This window comes from Phallusia mammillata, chromosome 2 (genome assembly GCF_965637545.1).
Source record: "Phallusia mammillata chromosome 2, kaPhaMamm4.hap1.1, whole genome shotgun sequence".
NCBI classification, from domain to species: domain Eukaryota; kingdom Metazoa; phylum Chordata; class Ascidiacea; order Phlebobranchia; family Ascidiidae; genus Phallusia; species Phallusia mammillata.
In genome coordinates this window covers 14,242,640-14,266,287 of record NC_137253.1, presented here as the reverse complement: position 1 = coordinate 14,266,287, position 23,648 = coordinate 14,242,640, and the positions used below count along the sequence as shown (strand labels likewise).

Sequence of the window (23,648 nt, the reverse complement as noted above, 5' to 3'; positions counted from 1 at the left end):
TGTAACAATGATTAGGAAGTGGTCAAGACACAAGTCAAAGCGTGCTGCTGGTAATGAATTTAATTACACAACTGTAGTGGACAAACTATTGCCTTTTTGAGTACAGTGATATTGCTCTACACTATTTATTAAATTTCTGTTTTAATAACCTCTAAACAAGTTATTAAGTTCAGTTTTTAAAACAGTACAGTAATAATTACTACAATCAAGTAAATATAATAGTTAGTTAAAATAATAAATCTAATTTTAAATCACAAGGCTTGCTTCAAAAGCCTTCAATGCAGATAGTGTAGGACAGGGGTTCTTAACCAGGGGTATGTGTACCCCCTTGGGGTACGAAGCACTAAAGCAGGGGGTACGGCATGCAGGGTGAAATCATACAGTATTTCGGCATATTTGTAAAGAATGTGTAACAAGTTACTTTGTTATATGTCTAAAACGGGTTGGTTTTGTACTACTTACAATACTGTTTTAATGCGTGCATTCAACATGCAAGTTATAAATACCTATTTTTACAATTATGTTAATTCTTATTATTACAATTTTATTAAGTTCCGTCGGCCATTTTGGACAGGGGGTACGAAAAATTCCATGAAAGCTCAAAGGGTACAAGCGCTAAAAAGGTTAAGAAACACTGAGTGTAGGATCCGCTTGAATAAATTAATGAGTTAATTGGCACAAACCAGCCAACATAATTCGGTGTTATGTTGTCACATGAAAGTTTCTCATTTACTTTCCGTTGTTAGTAGATGTAAATGTTCAGGCACCACAGCAGTTAATATTTTGTAGTAATAAGTCAATACAAAAAGGTTACAAAATAGTTTATTTTACATTATTACTTTGTGTTATTTTTTGGTATGAAGGGCAGGGTTGGGTAATGAGTCCTTTTAGTCGAGTCTCAAGTCAAGTCATTAGCGGTTCGTCAAGGCATGTTCCAAAAAGTTTTTGCAAGGAAAGGCTAAAGGTTTGGATAGTTATTCCATTTGAATGGTTCATCGCGACTTTTTTACGGACCCAACTTCATTACAGTGAACAAATCCCATCAATGTCCCTTTCTTAGAGTTGGGTCAACTCTAATGAAAGACGTTAATTGACACTCACTAAACAGCGTAAACAAGAACGTCAATCTCTTCAGAGGAGTTTTTGAAATCCCAAAAATATTTTCACAGCATGCGCTAGAGCGTTTGTACAGCAATATAATCGCTTGAAAGCGAATACTTGGCCTTGACATGTACTGCATTCGCGGACCTTAAAGCAAGCAATAAGTACAATGCTTAATGCCAGCGTAAGAAAGTTTGTGCATGTAGCAGCGACTTCGTTACCTTAAAATTAAGTAAAAACTTTGCATCGCACAGTAAATTGCTGTTGTTATTTGGTTGAAGCCAACCGAACAGGTTATCCATTATAAGAAATTTCTGTTTTGTTGGTAAAATAATGAGTCCGAGTCCAAGTCGAGTCTCTAATATCACGAGTCCAAGTCGAGTCGTTTCACAGCTGAGACTCGAGTCAAGTCTTTGAAAAAGGTGACTTGAGTCGGACTTGACTTGAGTCTCCCCATCACTGATGAAGGGATAGTATCAGTAATCAAGCATTTTAAAAAAAGTCTTGCATATGAACACAAGACTACACAACTAATAAGCAAAACATAAAATTAGGAACACTATGCACGGACTTGAAAAGTAGTTTAATCATAAACATTACTGCCAAGGTAGTGGTGTATATAGAATACATCGTGTAGACGTTTCGACAATCTCTGTTGTCATCATCAGTACATGTTTGAAACATCCACTACCTTGGCAGTAATGTTTATGATAAAACATAAAATATTAGTTATTAGTGTACCAATTCCGAGTACAGTAAGACATTTTGCTATTTTGTTTTCGTTTGTTAGTACAACTTAACAGCTTACAAAAACTAAGGTTTCAAACCACTGCAAACACTTGGTGGAAATTGACTATTGATTCTAGTTCTTGTTTATGGCTTTGAGTTTAAGTTTGCAATGTCGGTAAAACTTGGAATACCACGCAGCACTGAAAGGGCATCACCTGTATCATCACCTGATGTCCTAACCAATGAACTAAATGGATTTGATGATAACACAACAGTGGGTATGTCCTAGATAACATAGATAACATACTTTTATGAATGCAATCAACTAATTGTGGTTCTAATTCCATAATCCAGTTGATTTCATCGTCCATCCTAAACTGTATTCCAGTGTTTACCAAAAAATTCTCTGTAAATGTGCAAAAAAGTCTGTCAAATTACATGTACATTATCAATTTGATTTTGATTCTAAGCTTTTACGACATTAATAAACACTTTTTACCGTTGGTTAAGTTGTTTTCCAGTTGTACAAGTTATGTATTTGAGTTGAGGCAAAATGCAGAAAAACGTTCTTGTTGAGTTCACAACATGCTTGAATTTAATTTTTGCAGGTTATGATTATGAGTTTATTCCAACACTTGACAACAAGTACATGTGTCCAATATGCTTGCTTGCTTTGAGAGATCCTGTTCAAACTGGTTGTGGTCATCGCTTTTGTCATCTCTGTATTTTGCGATGCATAAAGTATGACATTTCTTCATTTTATTTTTATCTATAATTGGAACGTTTAGAATATATCTTCAGGTTTATGTTGATTAAATCTTTGGCAGTTAGTTTCAGAAAAAAATGTAATTATACTTTCATTTATACATAAAATATATATATATAGGCTAAATTAAGAGAGAGAAAATATACACAACAAGCATAAAAATAATGATTGTTGAATTGTGGTGATACACATACTGTACATATATTTACTGGAAACAAGTTTCAATGCTAATTATAACATTCTTATCACAAGCAAACAGTTTTATGTCATGGGTAATAAATTTTAGAAAAAAAGCCCGCTGCCCGATAGATCAGATGATCTTATCTCCAAAGCAGTTATTTCAAGATCGTTCAGCCCACCGAGAAGTCCTTGATTTAAAAGTCAGGTGTACAAACGACAACTGTGATGTTGTGTCAGAGCTGAGGAATATAGAGGTAAAAACTTGAAATTGATTGTAGTTTTTTTGCAAGCTTTTAAGCTTTTATTATCTTTTTTTGCATTTGATTAAGTGTTTGGATTGACCATAACAGGCAAATGTCCTTTGGCTATTAATAAAGCTGTCATACTGGTTTTAAAACATCTTGCTAGAACAGTTCTTGGTCTGTAAGACATGCTTTTGCTTTGTTAAGTTGAGAGTATTAAAATTGCTTATTTCTGTTACTTAGTGCTGCTCAGAGTAGATTTTATTTATTACAGCATTTAGTCTGTAATCATAAAAACTTAAATTGCAGCAACACATAGAGGCATGTCCATTTCGGAAGGTTTCCTGCAAACACGGATGTGGTGAACTGTTGTTAGTAGAAGATTGTGATCGTCACGAATCAGATCTTTGTCCAATGCGCCCAATCATGTGCTCTATTTGTCAACAAGAATTTCCCTTTAATGCTCAAAATGTAAGTACACCAATAAATTAATAAATTGACTGTTTATGGCTTTCAGTGTGCAAACACTCCTGACAATATTACCTTAAAACAGACTAAGCATTAGTAAGCACAGACATAATACCATCTTTGTGTTGTTTAACATTATCAAAGTATATATTTTCGCTTTCTGGATATTTTTTTGTATTTATCACCAGAAACGTTTTTTTCCCAAAAACTACTTTATTCAAATTTACAAATATTGAAAGTTGTACATTTTTGTTTGTAAGTACAAAATAATTGTTCTTTGCAAACTCAAAGTTTAAAGTTTTTTGTATCAGGAGCATGAAGAAGATTGTAAGCAACATCAGCCAGTGGAATGCCAATACTGTCATCATCAAATTAAGCGCTATCGAGTAAGTTCACTTAAACATTTCTAAGCAACAGACTAGTTGGAAAACAATGGGAACAGGGCAATTAGAAATTTGAATTGTTAAAGTTTTAAATTCTTAAAGTTGCTCGAACATCATGTTTTAAGAAAGTATATCTGACAACTGCATTGCTGGTGTTGGTTGTATAAATTTGACGAAAATTTTCCAGGCATATGATTTGCATATATCAGTTCTGGTTCGTGGGTTGACAACACAGTATCAGGTTGCCTATACAAAGGATAACTTCATTGCAGTTACTCATTACTTGTGTGTAGTAGCTTCCAAGTATTGTTGTTGCTAACTTTATTTTTGATATAAATTTATAATTGCAATGTTGAGGATGTTTATATTAATCATTACCAGATGCCTAAAATATTGAACAAATTCTTTGGTTACTTTGTGCACTATTTAAATGTGTTATAATGTGTGTTCTAATCGATTGATCCTGTTTTCTATTTGCTCCCTCTCTTTGTCATTTAAATAGCATCAAGGCATGTACAAATATTTGATTTGTAAACAAACCTGTCTGCAAATCACACAAATTAAGGCACCAGCCTTGCAAATCTGCTACTTATTTGCATTTATGTTTTGCAGCTAAATCAGCATGTAAGTGGTGAGTGTCCTCAAGCTCCAATTCGCTGTGTTTTTGACAAAGTTGGTTGCCATTTGGAGGTAAGCTGTTAACTATTGATTTTCTGTTCAGTTATGACTGGAATGTTTCCTGTGTAAAGCATCTTATATGGTAATGATGTCCCAATTGAAACAGGTTGCGCTGCTTCCATTCGGAAGTACTTTACATGTATGTGCTAAGGTTTGGTTTTCATTATGGGTGCTATGGGTAATGGGTATGAATCATTTTTTGTCTGTTTTCTCAAAAGTCCAAAACATATGATGCATTCATTCAATTTTCTGGATAATTTACCAGAACCACAACTAATCCACTGTTATCATCAAATCTCTTGTGATACTCAATATGTATGTTGCTGTGGTTCAGTTTTGAATGCCCTGAAGCTGTTTGTTTGTTTCACTTACAAAACCGACATATGGTGTACTAAATTGCAAAAATTCAATGTATGTTTTTGTCAGTGGTAGTTTAACCCAATTGTAATGTGTGGGTATGTTGCATATTTGAAGGGAAACCTCTCAGTATAAAACTTACCCTTCCAGGCATAAGTTTGTCTTTGGCAATTTACAACAACATATATTATATCTTGCAGTTGTCCCGGCACGGCATTCAAAAGCACATGGAAGGTGCAACACAAATTCATCTTCAATATCTCCTCAGCACAGTAAGTGCATTGCAAAAACACAACGATGCTCTACAGAAAAGCTTGCAAGAAGCCAAGGACAAAATTAAGCAGATCGATGACAACAACATGAATCTTTCCCCAGCTGCTATGGTAAGTAGATGTGTGTTTTAAAAAATAAGTAGAATTCAGGAAGTGAAACTGAAACTAGATCTGTCTGGTGAATGGATTTTGTGCTTTGTTTGCCCTTTAGGTCTTTGAATGTTATTTTGTACCAAGTCCTATGGTGATATTTGTTTCTTTTGTTTTTAACCAAAATTTTATTGTCAAACTAGACATACTTTTGTTTTACTTGCTAAAATATAACAAAAAAATGTTTTGCTGACAAACACAGGTGGTCTTTGACACTTGATGCTGGTTTGACAGCCATAGTAATCCATTTCTCCTATATTTGTGTTAAACTTGACACGACTTTTGTCACAATCGGATTTGACAAAAATGTTATCACTTTGAAACATCTGCACTCATGTTAAACTGTGTAAAGCGGGGATTTAGATGAAGTCAACATGTTTTTCAGCTATTTTGTGTAAAAATAAGTAGCTAGATCATACATTAAAGTTGCAAATTTACTTGTTTCAACGTCAAATTTACACTAATAGATGTAGAAATTAAACAAGTGGTAAGTTTGTGTATTACAATACCAATTCTGTTGATGTATTATGAATGGTAGCAGTAGTTCGTTTTGCTTAACAATCATTCTTTTTTGCAAGTGTGTAAAAATTTAATTCTGTTTAACTATTTCAGTTTTGACCTCCCACGTTGCTTATAAAGGCAATTTGTGACATTATGTTTGGTTAACCTTTCAGATTCAGGTTGTGACAACCAATTGTTTACAGTGACAAGCCTCTGAATTGAACACATAGCTGGTGGCAAAAAAGCCCCAGGCATGAGTTATGATTCAAATAAATGACTTTCATTTGCCTATTAGTGCTTCTGTAAATTACCTCTTATGTAGGGAGTTAGCGGATGTTCACCTTAAAACATCAGGAGCACTTTTCCACCAATTTGCCACATTAGCAAGCAATTATATACTGACCTATCCCCTGAAGTGAATAGTTCAACTTTGGCTATTCGCTTGTAAACTTATAATGATAAATTTGTTTCTAATGAAAAGAACATACAGTTCTTTATGTTTTGTAGCAACAACTTAAAAAAATGCTTATTTGATGCAAATACTTCATGTAGTTCTGCTGTTTTAATCATATCTTGCTGTGGGTGGTGACGTTCATATTTTTGAAACAAATTGCCTGAAATTGAACACTCATAAACAGGAAATTAGGGGGACTTCTTTGAGTTGCTGTGTGTGAGTCAGAGTGCACAGAAACCCGGGGTGCTGTTACACAATTAAAAATGTATTTCCAACAGATTTTTGGCTAAAATTCTTTGTCTATTTTAATTTTCCAACAAATACCACATGCTGATATATTGTGGAATGTTCTGGCAATTCCAAATTAAAAAAGGTCAATAAAAGACTGGTTTTGTTTTTGTTTAAAAACCATATCTGTCAGTGGTAAACGTAAAAAGATCTTAGTAGCTTGATGCCTTTTTGCTTGAATTTCATTGACACTGGATACATTATTTGAAACAGGAAACGTGTATTTAGGTCCTAAATTAAAAATACATTTTATATTTTTCCTTACCCTTACATGTACATTTATGTACAGTTACGGACATCCATGGCAGGCCTGGATTTGGACGACCAGGATGAACTGAGCAGTGTAAACATTTACGATGCTGACCTTACTAATGAAACACCTAGTGCTTCAGGAACAGGTAACACAATATTATGGTTACTCGGCCTAATTTGCTACTTTTTCCTTTTCTTGTAGTTTTTTTTGTCCATCAAGAATATCATGTTAACATGTTGTAGTAAAACCACATTGTCCAATTTTGCACATATTGCTGGAGATATACAGTTTTGAAAAAAAAACAGATTTTCATTTACTCATTACATAATTGACAATTTAGTTAGTCTGTGCATATATATATATACATACATAATCTAATACACATAGAAGTTGAAGTATCACTGAAGAGGATATATATGTAACATGATTTCTCTGTAAATTCAAGTAAAACTAGAATATTGGTAATTGGTTCTTATTTTGTTTGGATCAGTAAGTTAATTGAGTTTAAATTGCTGCTTACACAAACAAATAAAATCTTCTATATGTGTTTAAACAGTGGGGCGGAAGTTCTTGTTAGCAAATATTTTTAATCTACTGTTGAAACTAGTGGGTTAGTAATACACAATAGTTTCATCCGATGTAACAGTGAGGAAATGATTGGCATCTCTTTCTTCAAATTACTGTGTACTCTTAATTTTGAAGAGTCGCGGTCTAGTCGGTTCCTATTGATTCACTGTGTGATTGATTTTGTTTTTCACCATGCAGTAAACAACACAAACGCCAATTGTTGATCCTCTGTAGGCGTTGCAGTGGGACCGTGGGATATTTAAAATACCCACTTAAAGTTGTGCTTATCTAACTGGGCCCCCCACACACACACTCACAAAACATCGTTGTCTACTCTTGCGCAAGCATCTCTCATTGCACGAATTATGTACCAGCAAGTCACTCTGACGCATTTCTTTGGTTGCATGTGATGGCTTTGCGCTTCTCCGCAAGTTAAAACGAATTTCACATGCGTCAATACTGGTTTTGTTGCCCGACTGTGAGTAATTACAATAAAATGGACATAAAAACTGTAGATTTGCGTTTGGGATCGCGTGATCGGATCGGCTAATATTTATGTTAATAAATTGCCGTTGGACAACCTTTTGTCAGAAATGAGTATCGTTTTTTGCCGTAACTGGTTATTGTGGTATGCCGCACCCCTAGTTTATTGAATAGAAGCGTACCCCATGCCCAATTTTAAGTTGCAGCTTGGTTCAGTAGCTAGCAATTTTGTAACTATGGCAACGCCTTAAACAAGAGAAAACGAAATGCACACGTTGTACACAATATATGCAGTACAATGAACACGGTTGTTTATACTGGTTGACAATTTTGCAAGCTGGACGATCTTGTCGTGACAGTTCGCAGCTAATGAATTTTTAAACGTGAGTATCCTGGTCGGTTTGTGCTCAGATAAGATCTCCAAGTGATATGTCTTGCCCATAAAAAACATTTGGCGCGCGAAAAGTGTAGGCGTTTGAACTCAGCACCTTTATTAACTTGTAAGAAGTACTGGTCAAAGTTGCAAGTTTTCATGGAAATCCTAAAATTTTGTGTAAAGGGTTATATGTATTCATGATATTACGTGTTTAAAATGTGACATTTATTTATGAGTCGCAATACTATCCATTGTTCGCAAGGTTGCTGCACACAAAACAAGGGCAATCGTAAGTGTTTGAAACACCAAGCTTATGTTTTAGAATGAAATGCCATTCGTAATCAAAAATGTTTGGTTTAATTACTTATTGCAAGACAAAAAAAGGACATTTGGACCTTAATAGACTCAGTCAAAAAGGTTGTAGTCAAAATTTTGGTATATTTTGACAACGGAATGCTTTTACCACCTAATTGTTTCTTTGTGGCCTTCAAGGAAAGTGTGTGGTGGTTTTACTTCATTGTGCACGATACCACTTCCTACCATTCAGGCAACCTTTTAAAGTGGCGGCTTGGGCACTGAATAGAAGAAGTCTGGTTTGATCGATATGTCGCGAAAAAATACTTAACACCGCCCGTGCACGACCTTAAAAGCGGCACACCCGGGAAATTGAAACCGTCAATCGCACCTGAGGCAGACGGAGCAAAAATTGCAAAGAATTCCGACGAAATCCAGCCCAAAACAATCTGCGCATACTCAAAGCTCTCTGCTCTGGTAGTTAAAATTGAAAACGAGCTGTTTCTGGTCGCAGAAACCGCACCGATTGCCCTGCAAAAATTCTGTGGTCGATGTGTATGCATATGAATCTCTACCAATGCGCTTAACTCAAGCCGGGAAAATATGCCAGACACGACGTTCGCTGAAGCGCTGTGCTGTCAATAGCGTGAAAGATTTTCGGTTTCGAACCTGCCAGTTTTGTTTGCACGCCTTGTTTAACATCCCAATCTGAACATAATGAATTCACATTCTGTGCAAATTTGTAGTCTGCCAGTGCGTCGACTAATCATATAGTGTGGGAACATGAGCGTGTGAACGTGATATACGTTGACATTGCACAAATAAACGCCCATATCTTATCTTTAGTCTGCACGTTTGCACGTTGTTTTGTTACCGCAATATAAACATGCAGCGTCGATAAGTTCTTTTTAAACCAAAGTAATGACGCAAAATACATCTTTCACAAACTCATTTTTGGCCAATCAACTTTTCGATTCGTTCATCTCAGATGTAATTCGGGCCAGGTGGGTTTGTGCCTAAGTTTAAAAAATAGCGTTATTAAATCGGACCTGGTACTCAACCACATTTGTGCTGCATAATTTCATATTGGCAAATGGAACATAATTCACGCTTATTTTAAAAAAAAAAGTGGTTTGACCAGATTCAGGCGTGTACTTTCGGGTTGGGGCTGGGTTCATACTCCTACATCAGAGATACTTACAACTCTACAGTGTTGAAATATGTGTAACTGTAAAGTGGGAAAAGGTCTTGATAGCTTTTTAGCAAGTTCCTTAACTGACAAGCAACCAACCTGAACACAAACGCAAGATGTTTCATGAAGCGTGTATTTAAAAGCGCCTCGACGCTCAATGAAGCTGTGAAACATAAACAAAAGTTGACCATACAATGATAAACGAGCAACCATTTCATTGCTTTTTGGAGTGCAACGGTTGCAACGTTAAGCATTTAACATTTATCTTAGTAGAGCATTGGATAAAATATATTTCATAGCATAACCAGAGTGTACAGCAAGTGCAAAGGAACTTTGGTTGTCATTGGCAGTTCCAACGTTCTTTTGACTTTTACAGTACAGGCTTTACTTGACCGTATTCGTAATCCTATTCCGAACTTGTTTCACCTCAGTAGCAAATGTCAAATTGTTCAGGAGACAAACTGGCTTACATCAGATGCGGTCATTGGCATTCACATTTAGTAGGAAATATCATTCACATTCTGATTCCATGTATTTCATTCTCCGCATAATTTCGGCCAAAGTCGTTTTGAATTTCTACAGGATGGCAAATGGACCACAGTAATTCCATGTTGAAAACAAACTCTCGCTGGTACTCGCCCTGTCCAATGTTTTTTCAGACAGAAGTCAATTTTTTGCACACTCTGGAAATCTAAAAGTTAAACAAATGTTTACAAGTTTTACCATGCTGTTGCACACCATAGAAAAAGTGTTCAGCTATATTGCACTTCCAAAATAGTTGGGAAAAAAGGTGTTTATCTACATTGCCCTACTTCTGATGCTTGATCCTTCACTCCAGGTGCAATCTATGACGCATCTATGCTGGAACAAAACTTGTAACAACCAAACCAATTCCACATGCAATTGGCAGAATTGCCGCATCGCCCTGCTTTTCAGTGGTTTTCATTGGAAGTTTTTCGAAAATTCGATTGTTTTCGCAAGTTATCTTCCTTCCGTCCCCCGCTCGCCTTTGAAATCGCTGCAGACAATACACCGGCGTAAACTCCCTTATGGACACTATTGTTTTGACCCTGCTATAAAGATACCCACAATACTCGGTGATAACAGTTTCGTTATTGAGGTTTCAAAATCGTGAACGCATGTAAACAGCTCGAATACCCCTTAGTCATATTTAGTGAACTGAATTCCACATTTGGTGGTGGCGACTTAGCTGCAATACTTAAGTAATACAGGTTTCTTGCTTTCACCGGATAAACGTGGTTAGTCATGATGTAATCGAGTACACCTTGTGCTCGGATTTTGGTGTTTGAAGTGCTCCATTTTGCCCGCAGGTTATGGAGCATTATACCACGACACAGCTAACTTACGTGATTTTACCGTAGCTGTGTGCACCTGCACTATGCTGTGCTGTTTTTATGGGTCCCCTTCCCTGAAGGGGACACATATTGTTTTTGTCCGTATTTTTTTTTCTTTTTTTCTTTTTTCTTTTTTCTGTCTAACGCTGGTTTGTGAGACGCGTTTGGTCAAGAAAGAGTGCTTTAAATTTATTCAAATTTACAGAGATGTTAGTTAATAATCTAAATTTGATCCTCCTGAAGTTTGACCCCGATTGACCCAGCGGTTCACCCACAGGCCCCCAAAACGTAATTTTTTTTAACGGCTGTACTGACTAAAGTACAGCGTCTTGGAATTTCTTGTTTTGTTGCTTGGTGCAATGTAAGGTTTTTTAAAGAATTTTGTATCTTTTTTCCGGATTCACCCATTTTCCACCCTTTAAACCAGTGGTTCTTAACCTTTTTTCTGTTGTTACCCACAAAATGTTTTGATGGATATCAATTACCCCTTTTCAGAAAAACATTATCTAATATTTTTGGGGTCTAAATTAGCCTTACTACTACAATAACAACAAATGCTACCTCACGCCTATGATGCCTATCACTAACTGGACTCAATTGTATACAAAACAGATGTTTACGAGAGACTTTAGTTCTAGTTTTATGACATCACAAATAGCATGGTTATGAGTGAAACAAATTGAGACTTTTGGAGTAGAAGCGCATGACAACGTTTGCTGTCGAAGTTACTTCTTTTTTATTTTGAAAATGTGGCATGACGCCGAGAAATCTATTAAGATTGACTTTTTATGGAATTATTTTGAATAAATTTGACCCTCATTACAAAATGTTTGCTGGTTACAATAATGATTATCAAGAATCTAAAGATAACTATAACAGAAAATGTATGTTACCCCTTTTAAAATGCCAAATTACCCCTTTGGGGGTAATTACCCACAGGTTAAGAACCACTGATTTAAAGTATTTACCTTTACAACCCATAATATGTGTACGCTATCAGTCAGATATAAGTCCCAAGGGAGGAATTCACTGGTTTACGATTAAGGCGGCAGAGCGGGAGTGCTCAGCTGGACGTCCGGACAGACGTTTTACGAGACAGTCGTTTGGGTGATTAGAAATCAGCTGTTTTTTGTGCAGCAATGCTGTGTCGCTTTATTGAGTTAGTACGCGCATTTTCAGTTTTGGCGAAGTTTTTAAACCTAAGACGTAATTTAAACTCGATAAACGTACTTCGGTTTCGTTTATGTCAGGCAAAACGTCGTTGATCAACATAACTATGAAAAAATAAACTTAACTTTTTCAAACGCCGCGATAATTGGTCTTTAAATTCTCGTTGTCAGCTTGGCCGCCGCATAACCACGGGTCACTAAAGGTCAACTTGTAGGCATTACAACACAGTTGAGAATTTTTCGTCATAACGTATCTTCTTTATTTTTGACAAATCAATTCAAGAATCAGTACTTAAGTAATGTATAAATCAGGCTGAACGGTATTGTTAAACACTAAGGACTGCATGATGTTAAAAACAGTGTCAAAATGTCATTAAACGGTCGTTTTTGCGAAACAATGTTAAGTGAAAAACAAGTTGTTATGTATACCTTTGTAGCAAACGACTTTTTTATATAGTGTCTAATATAACAGTTAAGGCTTTCTAGGAAAATATGTGTTTAAAACTGAACTTGAACGACAATATCTAGGTCAAAGCAAGAGATTAAATTGAAAGTATATTCCCTGTTCATTTTTCACCGATTTTTTGTAATTATATGACAATAATGATGCAAAAAGAATACGGACAAAAACTTTTAAAGTTAAGTTAATGCTTTGTAAAAAAATTGTCCTTAAGAATCTAAAAATAACTGCAACATAGGTTTACCGTATATCTGCATAAACACGTGTGTGGGGACCCATTCGTTTTTGCTTGCAAAAACAATCATACATGTAGATACAATCGTGTATAGTATAGTAAATTGGTAAATATCGTATAGAATATATAAAATTGAAGTATATCAGAAAGCCACTTTTCTAGTTTCAACAAGATTCGTGTCTTTCGTTCAGAGGAAAATGGGGAATACGACGAAATTGCGATGATCAAGGCTTACAACAAGCACATGGAGGAAAATGAGATCCCCATCCCCATCACTTCTTCATCCGCCTCATCAGGATCTTCTCCCGTAGTAGCGACACAGAATGGAGGGACGGGAGGGGAGTGCACAACCTCCACCACATTTCAGGTCCTCCAGAAAAAGCACACCGACCATGACCAAAAAATAGTCAGGTGTGTATCACTTTTTGTAGCGTGATTAAGAAGGATATTTCTTCCAATGTTTATCAAATTCCGCCTATGCGCGTACCCAGACCGCTTGCATTTTGTATACGTTTTTGCTGTTTCATAGTGGGTTTTCGTAAGCCAAAAAACATCAACTAACTTAAAAATATTGTAAAATGCAGTTGCAAACCAAAAAGATGACCATGTTATTTTTTTTAATGAATCAACCACTTTTATATCCAATGACTAATGAATATTTTATGTACGTTTGATTTATTCTAACGCGTTGTGGAGGGATAACGTCAAGCGCAAGATATTATCAGATCGTATATCCCTAATAAAGTTTCATTTACACAACCCAGATATTTTGTTTTTCTAATTGTGATTATCAGTGATCTGTTCTGCTCATATTGCCACGTTTACAAACACTTTTAACGTCCACGTATCCACGCATACATCGATTTCGGGAGACCAGACTGACTAAACGAAAAGTTCATTTGGCTTTAGCCACGCAGATTGCATTTTCCCAAACGCGAACCAAAAATCCTTACTTAATAATGGGCGAACGTCACTAATATACCGATCGAGCCACGCCAAATTAACGCGTTCCACTTGGCCGCCTGATTACAAACAGGGCCACGTCGGTCTGACGGCAACCCTGGTTTCACGCTTGCCCCTCATCACGGCTAAATCCTGTTTTTATTCAATTAAAAAGGCAGACAGACCTGTCCTTTTTGTTATCTTCCATCTTCGGTCAAATAAGCCAACAGCATTTACACTTAAAAAAAATAAAAAAAATAACACACTTTAAAACAAGTAACATGGAGTTTTATTTCGCATATCCCTGTTTTAAAGTTGGTAAAATGTATCGCTGAACGCCATTAGTTACATAAAGCTTGAAAAATGATTTTTTAAGCAAAACCCAATTATAAACTATTTGTACATTTCAGCCTTGACCACCATGTACGAGAACTTTCGGCCAAAATGGACAACCAACTGCTTCAAATGAAGGAGATTTCGAATAAAGTAATATCGGTTGAAAGCAAACTTGAGCAACAAGAGCTAAGGCAAGTACAGTGTGGTTTTGTTATTAGGTCTTCACAATGCCTGACAGAGGGATTTTTAAGCTTGGTTTATCGAACCCAATAGTGTTTACTAAATCAAGCAGGGATTTAAAAAAAAATTTTTCGGTTTTCGCAAACACTAAAAAAGTCGAAAGAAAGAGTTTATGGGAAAGAAATGCAACGAATAAGCTTAAGCTTAGAAAAAGTAGAAAAACAGCTAATTTTCAGTCGTAGACGCAATACGTCACCTTTGTTTTAATCTTCATGTTTATGTTTGCTCAAATTTCTTATAAATGGCATACCTAAAAAAATGGCAGCGGCTCTAATGCGTGAATGTGTGTGTCGGTACAGGCGTTGCAAAGCAATTAGGTATACAGGCAAATAAATACCTATCAATTCCTGTGAAACCACACCGCAGTGGCCTGGAATTTTCCAAGAGGGAAATTTCGACGGAACTTAGAATCGAGTACTCCATTTTACACTTGTTTCGTTACTCAGGCCCGCAGGCAAAATCTGCTGATTCTTTCCGAAAAATTAACAACAAAAACTAATAGTAAACTGGCCTTTTGACCGGTGACCAATCAAGCGGCAACAGGAAGTCGCGATTTGTCATGTCCCGGTGCAAAGGGGAGTTTTGATAACACCAGTGGCCTGAATGTGCATTGTCACGTAAATTCCGCGGTCGTCTACGTGTAAAGGCAACTGGATATTTACCATACTGTTTGTATCTATCTATCTACGTGTAGGGACTAAAAACGATGACAGCAAACTATACATACTGGTGTATAGGGCTAATCTTTTTTAGGCCAACGAAACTACCATGTCTACTCTTATGAACAACCATTTCAACACAAAACTTACAAATGAACAATCATTCATTTGGCTTGTCCGAAAAGGGTTTTCAGATCAATCGGCATTTTTATTTGGTATTGTGGTACATCCGTTTATTGAGAGTAGTGGTAAATTAACTTGTTTCCTGAAAATGAATTGTTCTCATTTTTCCTTATATTCAATGCAAACTTTTCTTTCTTTATAATTTACCCAAGCCGTGGATGCAAACACTTTGTTTATTCTTATGGTAGCTACAAAACATTCAATTCCATAGGTGTAATGAGAGTCTCCGATTTCAATCACTTTATAGCGTAACAGAGTTGCTATCTTCTTTGCCTTTTGCGTCAATTACAACCCCACAACGTTACTATACGTAGATTTCCGCTTCGGTTGACATTTTGCGCGGAAACATTATCGTACATTGGCATTTACACTGGTTGTAAAGTTTCGATTGGCTTTCGAAACCGACCGCAATGCGTCAGTCGATTGCGCTGTAGGAAACACCGTTGCTTTGTAACAAAGACACAAGTCGTGTAACGCGTGTATAAGTTTCCTATGGCTAGATATTAAGTTCACGGTAGTGTGACTCGTGTATATCATTTTGGCTGTTTATTTTAAACACTGTGTATGTTGGCATTTGTGACCATTTTAACCATCGATGCCTAATTATGTTATTCGTTTTAAGCAATCCTTATTTGTGAAAAGAGTCCAAACTGGGACCGAATTTAATGTCCATTAAGGTCAATACAACTTTAATAGATCGGGTATCATACCGCAATAAAATGGGACAGCTATTTAAAAACAGTTTCATTAACAAAAAACGCTTGCGAAATCAGGAGCCCACAGGTATTGCCAGTTACTTGCGAAATCTGCCGCAGGTTCTATCAGATACTTTAAAAACAAACGCACTCAAGGCGCATGTATAAAAAAGTTCAAAACAAAGCTTGTGGGTAAAATATGACTTCCTATGATTCGTGTGCAAAAAATTCAAATATATTTAGACTTTGACCGTGAGTCAACGAACAACGGCGGTTGTTAGCTTTCGTAGCGACGCATAGACACGCCGGTTGTGCATAAAACTGGGTGCGCTGTGATTATTAACGTTCTGATGTTTTGACAACAGGGTCATTGTGGCGGAAAAGACCATTTTCAGCCCAACCTAAAATTGACTAATACGTCACGCTTTGGAGCTTCGCAAAACGACTGTTTTCATACGTCACCTCTATTTTCTTTCTATATTAAGTTTTAAACCAACTAGGGAGCATTATGATGGGTTTGGTTGGGGAATTCGAGTCCATAATTGCGTGCTTCTAAAGACTCGATTTTTCCCATGCTAAACCGGTATATTAGCCTGTTTTGTTTTTAAAAGTAAATAGTTATTTTGATTTTGATTTTGTTTGAAAAAGCGATTCTGTGAGAAGTGTCAGCAGCAAATAAAACTAATCCAACACCTCCAAATTCTATCTAGAACTCCATACACAGTAGACGCCTTATCCTAAGAATACACTTTAACCTAATTCAAATACGTAGAACGAAAACTGAAATCAAATGGCGAACTTAAACTGTTCCACACTTCCCTTTATCTAGTTGATACTGCTTTTAGGAACCTGATGTCCTCAGTTAAATTTTGTAAAATTATTGTGCGCATTCATTGGTTTGTTTAGACTAGAATCTATTTTACATGCACTTGTTACTCATTTTTATTTCCAAAGCGTTCTCTACTATTTGTTGTGATTAAGTAAAAATACAAAATCTTAGTTTGGTTGGCTATAATCCGAATTTTGTCTCTTTTGTCTCGCAGGTGTTGTAACGGCGTCTACTATTGGAGAATCAAAGATTACGCCCAGATGCGGAAGTCAGCCTGTACCGGGGAAACGCCGGTCCTCCACAGGTAATTGGTAGTGATAACTACGAAGAATCGTGTAGTTGGTACCGCTTATCTGTACAACCTCAGGTGTAGAAGCCAAAATGGAATTGAAAATTTACTAACTGGTTGGGTGTATTGTTATTCTTTCTTACGGAGGACTGTTTTTGCCCCTGCTTACCCGTTTGTGTACTGTATGTCGTAAGATGGTCGCATGCAAAATTTTTACGGTTCTGTTCCGAGTCTGTGGAATTAGAGTTGAGAAACGCTGCGTTATTGCGTTATACCTGAACCCATTCGTGTCTTATACCTGAACCCACTAACGTGCCTTACTACGCGCATTTTATAGGTTCACTTAAATCTTATCCCAACCCTATCTACGAACGTGAGTAATTATTCATTTCCTACTCATTTATCATTACATTCACAATCCCCTCCCATACATTTCATCAACGAGACCACGTCGCCATTACAAGCCTTTCGCCGGCGGCACATCTGAACCGCACGAACTGAGTAAAAATTAGCGCCCAACCAACGAGAGTTGACTTTCTCCTTTGCTTGAGAGGTCCAGTCTAGGCTAATGCGCGGTACGCGGCATCGTAAAGGGTTTTTTCGTGACAAAATCTGTGGCCTGTGACACGCACGACGTAACGCTCACTGTTTAATGTTTGAATGCTACCGCTGCGGTATGAACTGGCTGGCGTTAGTAAATAACCCGAATTAAAGGATGAAAGGCGTGGAACTGGGAGCACCTGTATTGATATGACGTATAATTACATTGAGCTGTACCTTACAACACGATGCACATAGACTGGATTCTAATTTTATTGTTTTTTTTTCTTTCTTTCAGAAAAATGGCGCTGTTTTTCTTTCTTTCAGAAAAATTTCCTGATTTATTATGATAACAGTTCGGTATTCAAAGCATAAAGTATAAGTGAACGTTTTATCTTTTTTATGCTTCAATGGCCCTGGCGTACTGTGTTTTATGCTTCGCATACATTTTGGATGATACCTGGCACGAATATCAGCAAAATAAAAAACAGCATTTTCCAGCTTACACTAAACTCTACGTATTTTGTTCATAGTCCCGGTTTCTACACGAGTCCTCAGGGTTACCGGATGTGCATGCGGGTGAATCTTGACGGGGTGGAGGACGCACAAGGATCACACCTCTCACTCTTCATCCACATCATGAAGGGGGAGCACGATGACCTCCTGACATGGCCCTTCTCAGGTTCAATTACTCTCACCGTGTTAAACCAGGTAAACAAAAACAATTAACCCTGTCTGTCTGTTTGTTTGTTTGTTTGTTTGTTGCAGGTTTAAGAAAATTAAGAGACATGAAATTAAAGAGCTGCTTGAGTAAAAACAAAATTGCGATTGGAGTTAGCTTTAAGCCTAATTATTTTTTGCTGAAACATATTGTCATGTCTAAATAAACTATTGTCATAGAGGATATGGCCTAAAAACTCTTTTGTACGAGTGTTTATTATGTTAGTGTGTTAGCTATTACCCCACTGCATCAAGACTTGGCGTTTATCCAACACAGTACACACTGTGGTAAAAAGTCATGACAAAAAACTTATTATGGTAAGATCCTTTATGTATGAAACGTTTGTAGGTTTTTTGCACTGGCTTTAAACTTTTGTTTTTTGTTTCCCCTTTGCGGTTGGTATTACAGTGTTGGGATCGATAGATTTGTAGAGAAGAAAGTATACATTAAATGATAATCTAATGAGAGAGTTTTAAAAAACAGCAATTATAGGCTACGTTTAATCTGCGGTTTCCGGGAAACTAAAATGTACCAACATGTGTTAGTATGTAACGACATTACGACATTTAAACACGGAATTTCCATGTGTACAGCGCGAACTGCCATCCGCCCGAAGTCACGTGACCGAGAACCTCGAGGCGCGAACCAATCTGATGGCTTTCCAACGTCCGACGACCGAACGCAACCAGAAGGGCTACGGCTATATTGACTTTTTTCCTCTGCGCATGATTGACAGTCAGGGCTTCGTGAAAGACAATACGCTGGTGATCAAAGCTCAGGTCAAGGTCGCGGAATCATGTGCGTAGGGTCTGGCCCAGTCCGGTGAAAACCCCTTCGTGGTGAACGGCTCATTTCCCCGCGTTGTGAATGGTTGCTTCTAGAGATGACATCATTGCTTGTGGATTTCCCTAATCCTCCCTATTTCAGTTCGTTTGAAAAAAATCTCTGGCGAAACGGCTAATAATAATTTAGAACCACACTAGTATGTCGGGTTAAAAATCGTTCCGCTTGCTGTCTTAATGCAGTAAGGTGTAGCGCATGTACTTCCTATAACACAACAAACTTTTGCTCATATTGTTTCCGATGATTTTGTTTTTTTGTCGTCGTTCGTTTGTTGCGATTTCCACGTCACTGTCTCTAATTTACTTTTACTGGCGGATTTTCTGTGACTCATTCGCCTATTTTCACTTTGTTTGTTTTCTTCTTACTTAGTAGTTTATGTTTTTCAGGGTATGTTGCGTAACACTCGCACGACCTATCGAATCACTGTATGTGAAAGCTGCCCTGTCGCAAAGCTTGCCTATTCGAAGTTTTCCAGCAAAAAAACTACGTACACATTAACTTGCGCTTTGGGACATTTTTTTTAATGTTCAATTTCCATGCTCCCTACCGCAAGTTGTAGATCCTGAATGTTGGTTTCGAGGGGTAGGTAAAAGCAAAAAAGCAAGTATTTTTGATTGTTCTGCCAAACCCATTATATTTGAAGAAATGTGCTTAAATCTTTAAAAGGGCTTCAAGTAATTTTTAGGTGTAGAAATTGGATGAAATATTAAAGGGTTTCGTTATCGTAAACACAAAAAGTTGAGGACCACCAGTTTGCAAACCCAAAAAGGAACTATTTTTAATTTATTTTGCGGCGTATTGTATGAGCTGTTAGTTTTCGACACATTACTTCCAATTTTTCCTTATTTCTGTTACTATTTATCGTTGCTTTGGTGTACAATGTAAGCTTGGTGTGTATCGGAGTTTTAGGTGTTATCTAAAGTGCGTTTCATTTGCACGCGACAAAGGTCAATGTAAAGCAGTGTATAATTTCTGTAATTGATTATTTCAACATAAAACATGTCGGTGGAGTACAAATGTAACGTATACACAAGTAATGCTCTTGATTTGATTTGTTGGGGACTTTTTGCGGGGATTGTGCAATATATGTATACATTTGTGTGCATGTACATACAATCCAGTCTTGTGTATTAAAAATTCAACAGTTTGTGCCAAAAACTACCGTAGTCATGATTCTTATCATACCCTAATTCGCAAAATTAAGGATTTGTAGCGTAAATGGTTTCGAGAGTGTGCAAAAAATATTTTTCGCGTAGATTTCGAAGTCAAGAAGGCCAAATCGCCATGGTATGTACAACGTTTATTTGGGGTTATCTTATCGGCATTTGGCTTTTTTTCTCTTATAGTTTGAGCCACACCATAAATATTTTTAATGTTTGTTTTATTTCCGTGACGCATTTTATGCGAGTAATAAGAATTTATATCCGCTGTTTCTTCTAGTTTTGTTGTTGAAGTTTTCCGTTTTTCACCTTTTGTTGTTCTAATGCCGTAGTTGTTCTATCATTAAAGTTTCATACGACAAAATGTAAATTTGTTTAATCGTAAACAGTTGTTAAATTTGTCGATAAGGTGCCTTTTCAATAGATCAATGTTTTCTAATATTTTAAGTTGCATAGGTTAAAAAACACAAGTCGAATGATGGAAATTTGCGATTTGAAGATGATGGGATGGAATGCTTTTTGTCACCAAATATCAAAAATTAGATGTAGCGTTGCATCAGGTTATGAAACAAGAAACGGTAGTAGTTATCAAAACATTTTTACCACAATTTTGGAAATCTCTCCCGATACACTACAGTACCACGGTACATTAATCGAAACTAGGTTGAGGTTTATCAAGCTGTTAATAAGCTACAGAAATGCGTTTAAATGCCTGTTTATGACTATTTTCACTTTTGCTTTCTGCTTTTATTCCGTAGTACAATAGCTGCCTAAAGCGATATTTTTGAAATTCGTTTCGTTTGGGACATGTTTCTTTAACAGGAGATCGAAGCGTTTGTTAAAATTTTATAAGGGTCATGACACAACATGGTTAAGAAAAGTGGGTTGAAACATTGATAAAAGTTATAAAAACAAGTTGCATATTCACACAACCACGAATTATCAAGACAACCGTATATTATTTATAAACGACTGATATTTCTCATAAAGTTTCATCACAGGGAGAAGGTTGACTATTTCGGGGTTGATGGTTTAGTGCAGTGGTTCTTGACCGGCGCTTGATTGAATTCCGGGTGTTCGGCTCACTGGGCTTCGTTAGAAGTGATTAGAAAACATGAATATAGCGTATGTTTAGAGAACAAAGTTGTGGTTTAGTTTTGTGTAATTTATAAGGAGGTGGTTTTTGTTCCACTTCCAGTTTACACATAATGGGTTTTCTTCTTGTAAAGAAGCCTACGGTAAACAAAAGAAAAACACATTTTCCCAATCCTTTGTTTGAAAGTCGTTGTGGCGTTTTAGTGCCACCTGAATTTGCAGCTGGTAAGCGATGCTGGGTAAACACAAATTGAAAATCAATCCGTTTTTGATGAGAAGCTATATACACAGGTTATATTTTGCATCAGATTTAATCTTTGAAAATGGTCGAAAATAGAGGGAGCCGTACATACGTTACCTAACCTAAACATTTGATTGACAAATTTTAATAAAAACTGGAAAGAAAGAAAAAGTAGCGTCGAATTTTCTCAAGTAAGCCTCCAGAACTTTGTGCTGTTGTTTTTGTAATCGTTGCTATTCTCCGTCAAATGATGTATTTATATCAACAACCTAACAACATCTGTCATAAGTGTAAACCGTATTGTTCATGAGAAGATAACGTTTTAAATTATTAATTTTTTTATTGTTTCCTAACAAACGTAAAGAATTCGTAAACTCAGTTGCCATTGTCCCATATATTTTTCACGAAAATTAAATTGACGAGTGGTTTGAGGCCTAGATTGTTCCTAGGCATTTTATTTTTGACGTGCCAGGGTGTAAAGGTTTGATTTGTGACTGAGTAAAAACATCAGTTATGGACAACTCAACTGTTAATATTACTTTCACATGTGATTTGCCTACTGTTCTCAAGCGGCTTCAAACCACTGCTTTAAAACTCCGTTGATTAGCTGTCAATACTACAGGTAACCTTATTCAAGTTTTTTGTTCTTTAATCTTAGTTTTGAACTGTTAACACTTTTTATGTCAAATAACGTTTTCTTGTATGTTTGCAGTATTACATCAGCTTTCTTCTTACTGTTTTTCATCGCATTTGTTGGATTTTCCGTTGTCATCTTAAATCTGTTGGTTATTGCAGTAGTTTGTACAACAAAAACGTCTGACAGAAGAAAAGTTGACTACGTCAGGGCTTAATTCATTGGCTATAGCAGATGTAATCAACGGTTAGTCATTTATTCAATTAAATATATTGACATCACCAATGTCGAAGATAATCAACATTAAAACTAATTGACACTTGTTTATTCTGTATTTACAGGGTTAGACGCACTGTTTGTGACTGTCCGGTACGGAGTAATTTTCCTGTATTCGTCGGTTTCTGAAATGCTGGAAATCGAATTTCTATCAAGAGGGAGTATCGAGGCAACCATTTTGGGGGTTGTGAACTTCACAGCCTACTCAGTGTGCACCTACCAGTTGCTGTACATGAGCATGCAAAGATTTGCTGCTGTTAAGTATCCTTTCAAGTATAACGCACTCCCTGTCCGGTCCGTATATGTTCACCTCATTTTAGTCTGGTTCTTTTCAGTAGCGTGTGGTTCTTCAGCAGGTGCGTTATGGTTGCCATGCCCGCCCCTCAAGAAATTTTGAACGGCTGTTTTAGTATTGAATCTTGCACTTTCAGACAAAACTGTAAATAGCAATGTGCGTAACGCATTGATGCTCGTCACACATCTCAATAAACAATGCCAATCTAGGCCACTTGGCGTCCAACTGCGTGTATGACGTCACAATGGATTTTATAATAGCTTTGTTATGTCACACTCATACAAGTGAAGATATTTCACAATATGATTAAGAGGCAACCACTGTTAGAAACAACTGTGTCGAGTGTTAAAAAGTGTTACATGTATTGTATACGATCGAATCGTGACTATACGTTCATTACTTACAGCAAGAGTAAGGGCTTCACAGGGCCTTAGGCTAACCAGCATTTAGTTGATATTGCGAGTTTAGTAACATAGAGGTCTACACAGTCTACCGCCAGATGGCGCATTTTCTGCCGCAAGGTGGCGCATTTTTCGCCGCCAGGTGTCGCAAAATATTTCTTATTATTGCCCCCCCCCCCCCCCCCCCCCCCCCTAAAAACGATCCTAGATACGCCACTGGTCGTAACTGTAACTGTTTTGACCAGCGTGGGTTTGGTACCTTGTGAGCTTGTCTCCTCGTCGTATTTTGTCTGTTACACTCTTGCTATTTCCACTG

General features: G+C 36.9%; 1 protein-coding gene across 1 annotated transcript; it reads left to right on the top strand.

Moving 5' to 3' along the window:
- The first annotated feature begins 1,868 nt into the window (after positions 1-1,868).
- Positions 1,869-20,739, top strand: LOC145213666 (TNF receptor-associated factor 6-like). The gene is made up of 13 exons (XM_080082032.1): positions 1,869-2,108; positions 2,439-2,571; positions 2,883-3,030; positions 3,328-3,489; positions 3,798-3,872; positions 4,482-4,559; positions 5,105-5,287; positions 6,859-6,967; positions 13,145-13,364; positions 14,306-14,422; positions 17,052-17,141; positions 18,200-18,377; positions 18,981-20,739. Exons 1-13 carry the CDS (start codon positions 2,000-2,002, stop codon positions 19,191-19,193), a joined length of 1,815 nt encoding a protein of 604 aa, XP_079938158.1. The 5' UTR covers positions 1,869-1,999; the 3' UTR covers positions 19,194-20,739.
- Positions 20,740-23,648: the final 2,909 nt, after the last annotated feature.

Excerpts from the sequence above, each read along its gene's own strand:
- LOC145213666 (XM_080082032.1), top strand. The coding sequence starts at position 2,000 with ATGTCGGTAAAACTTGGAATACCACGCAGCACTGAAAGGGCATCACCT. Across the intron at positions 3,490-3,797 it reads TTCCCTTTAATGCTCAAAAT|GAGCATGAAGAAGATTGTAA; the intron begins GTAAGTACACCA and ends TTTTTGTATCAG. Across the intron at positions 14,423-17,051 it reads CTTGAGCAACAAGAGCTAAG|GTGTTGTAACGGCGTCTACT; the intron begins GCAAGTACAGTG and ends TTTGTCTCGCAG.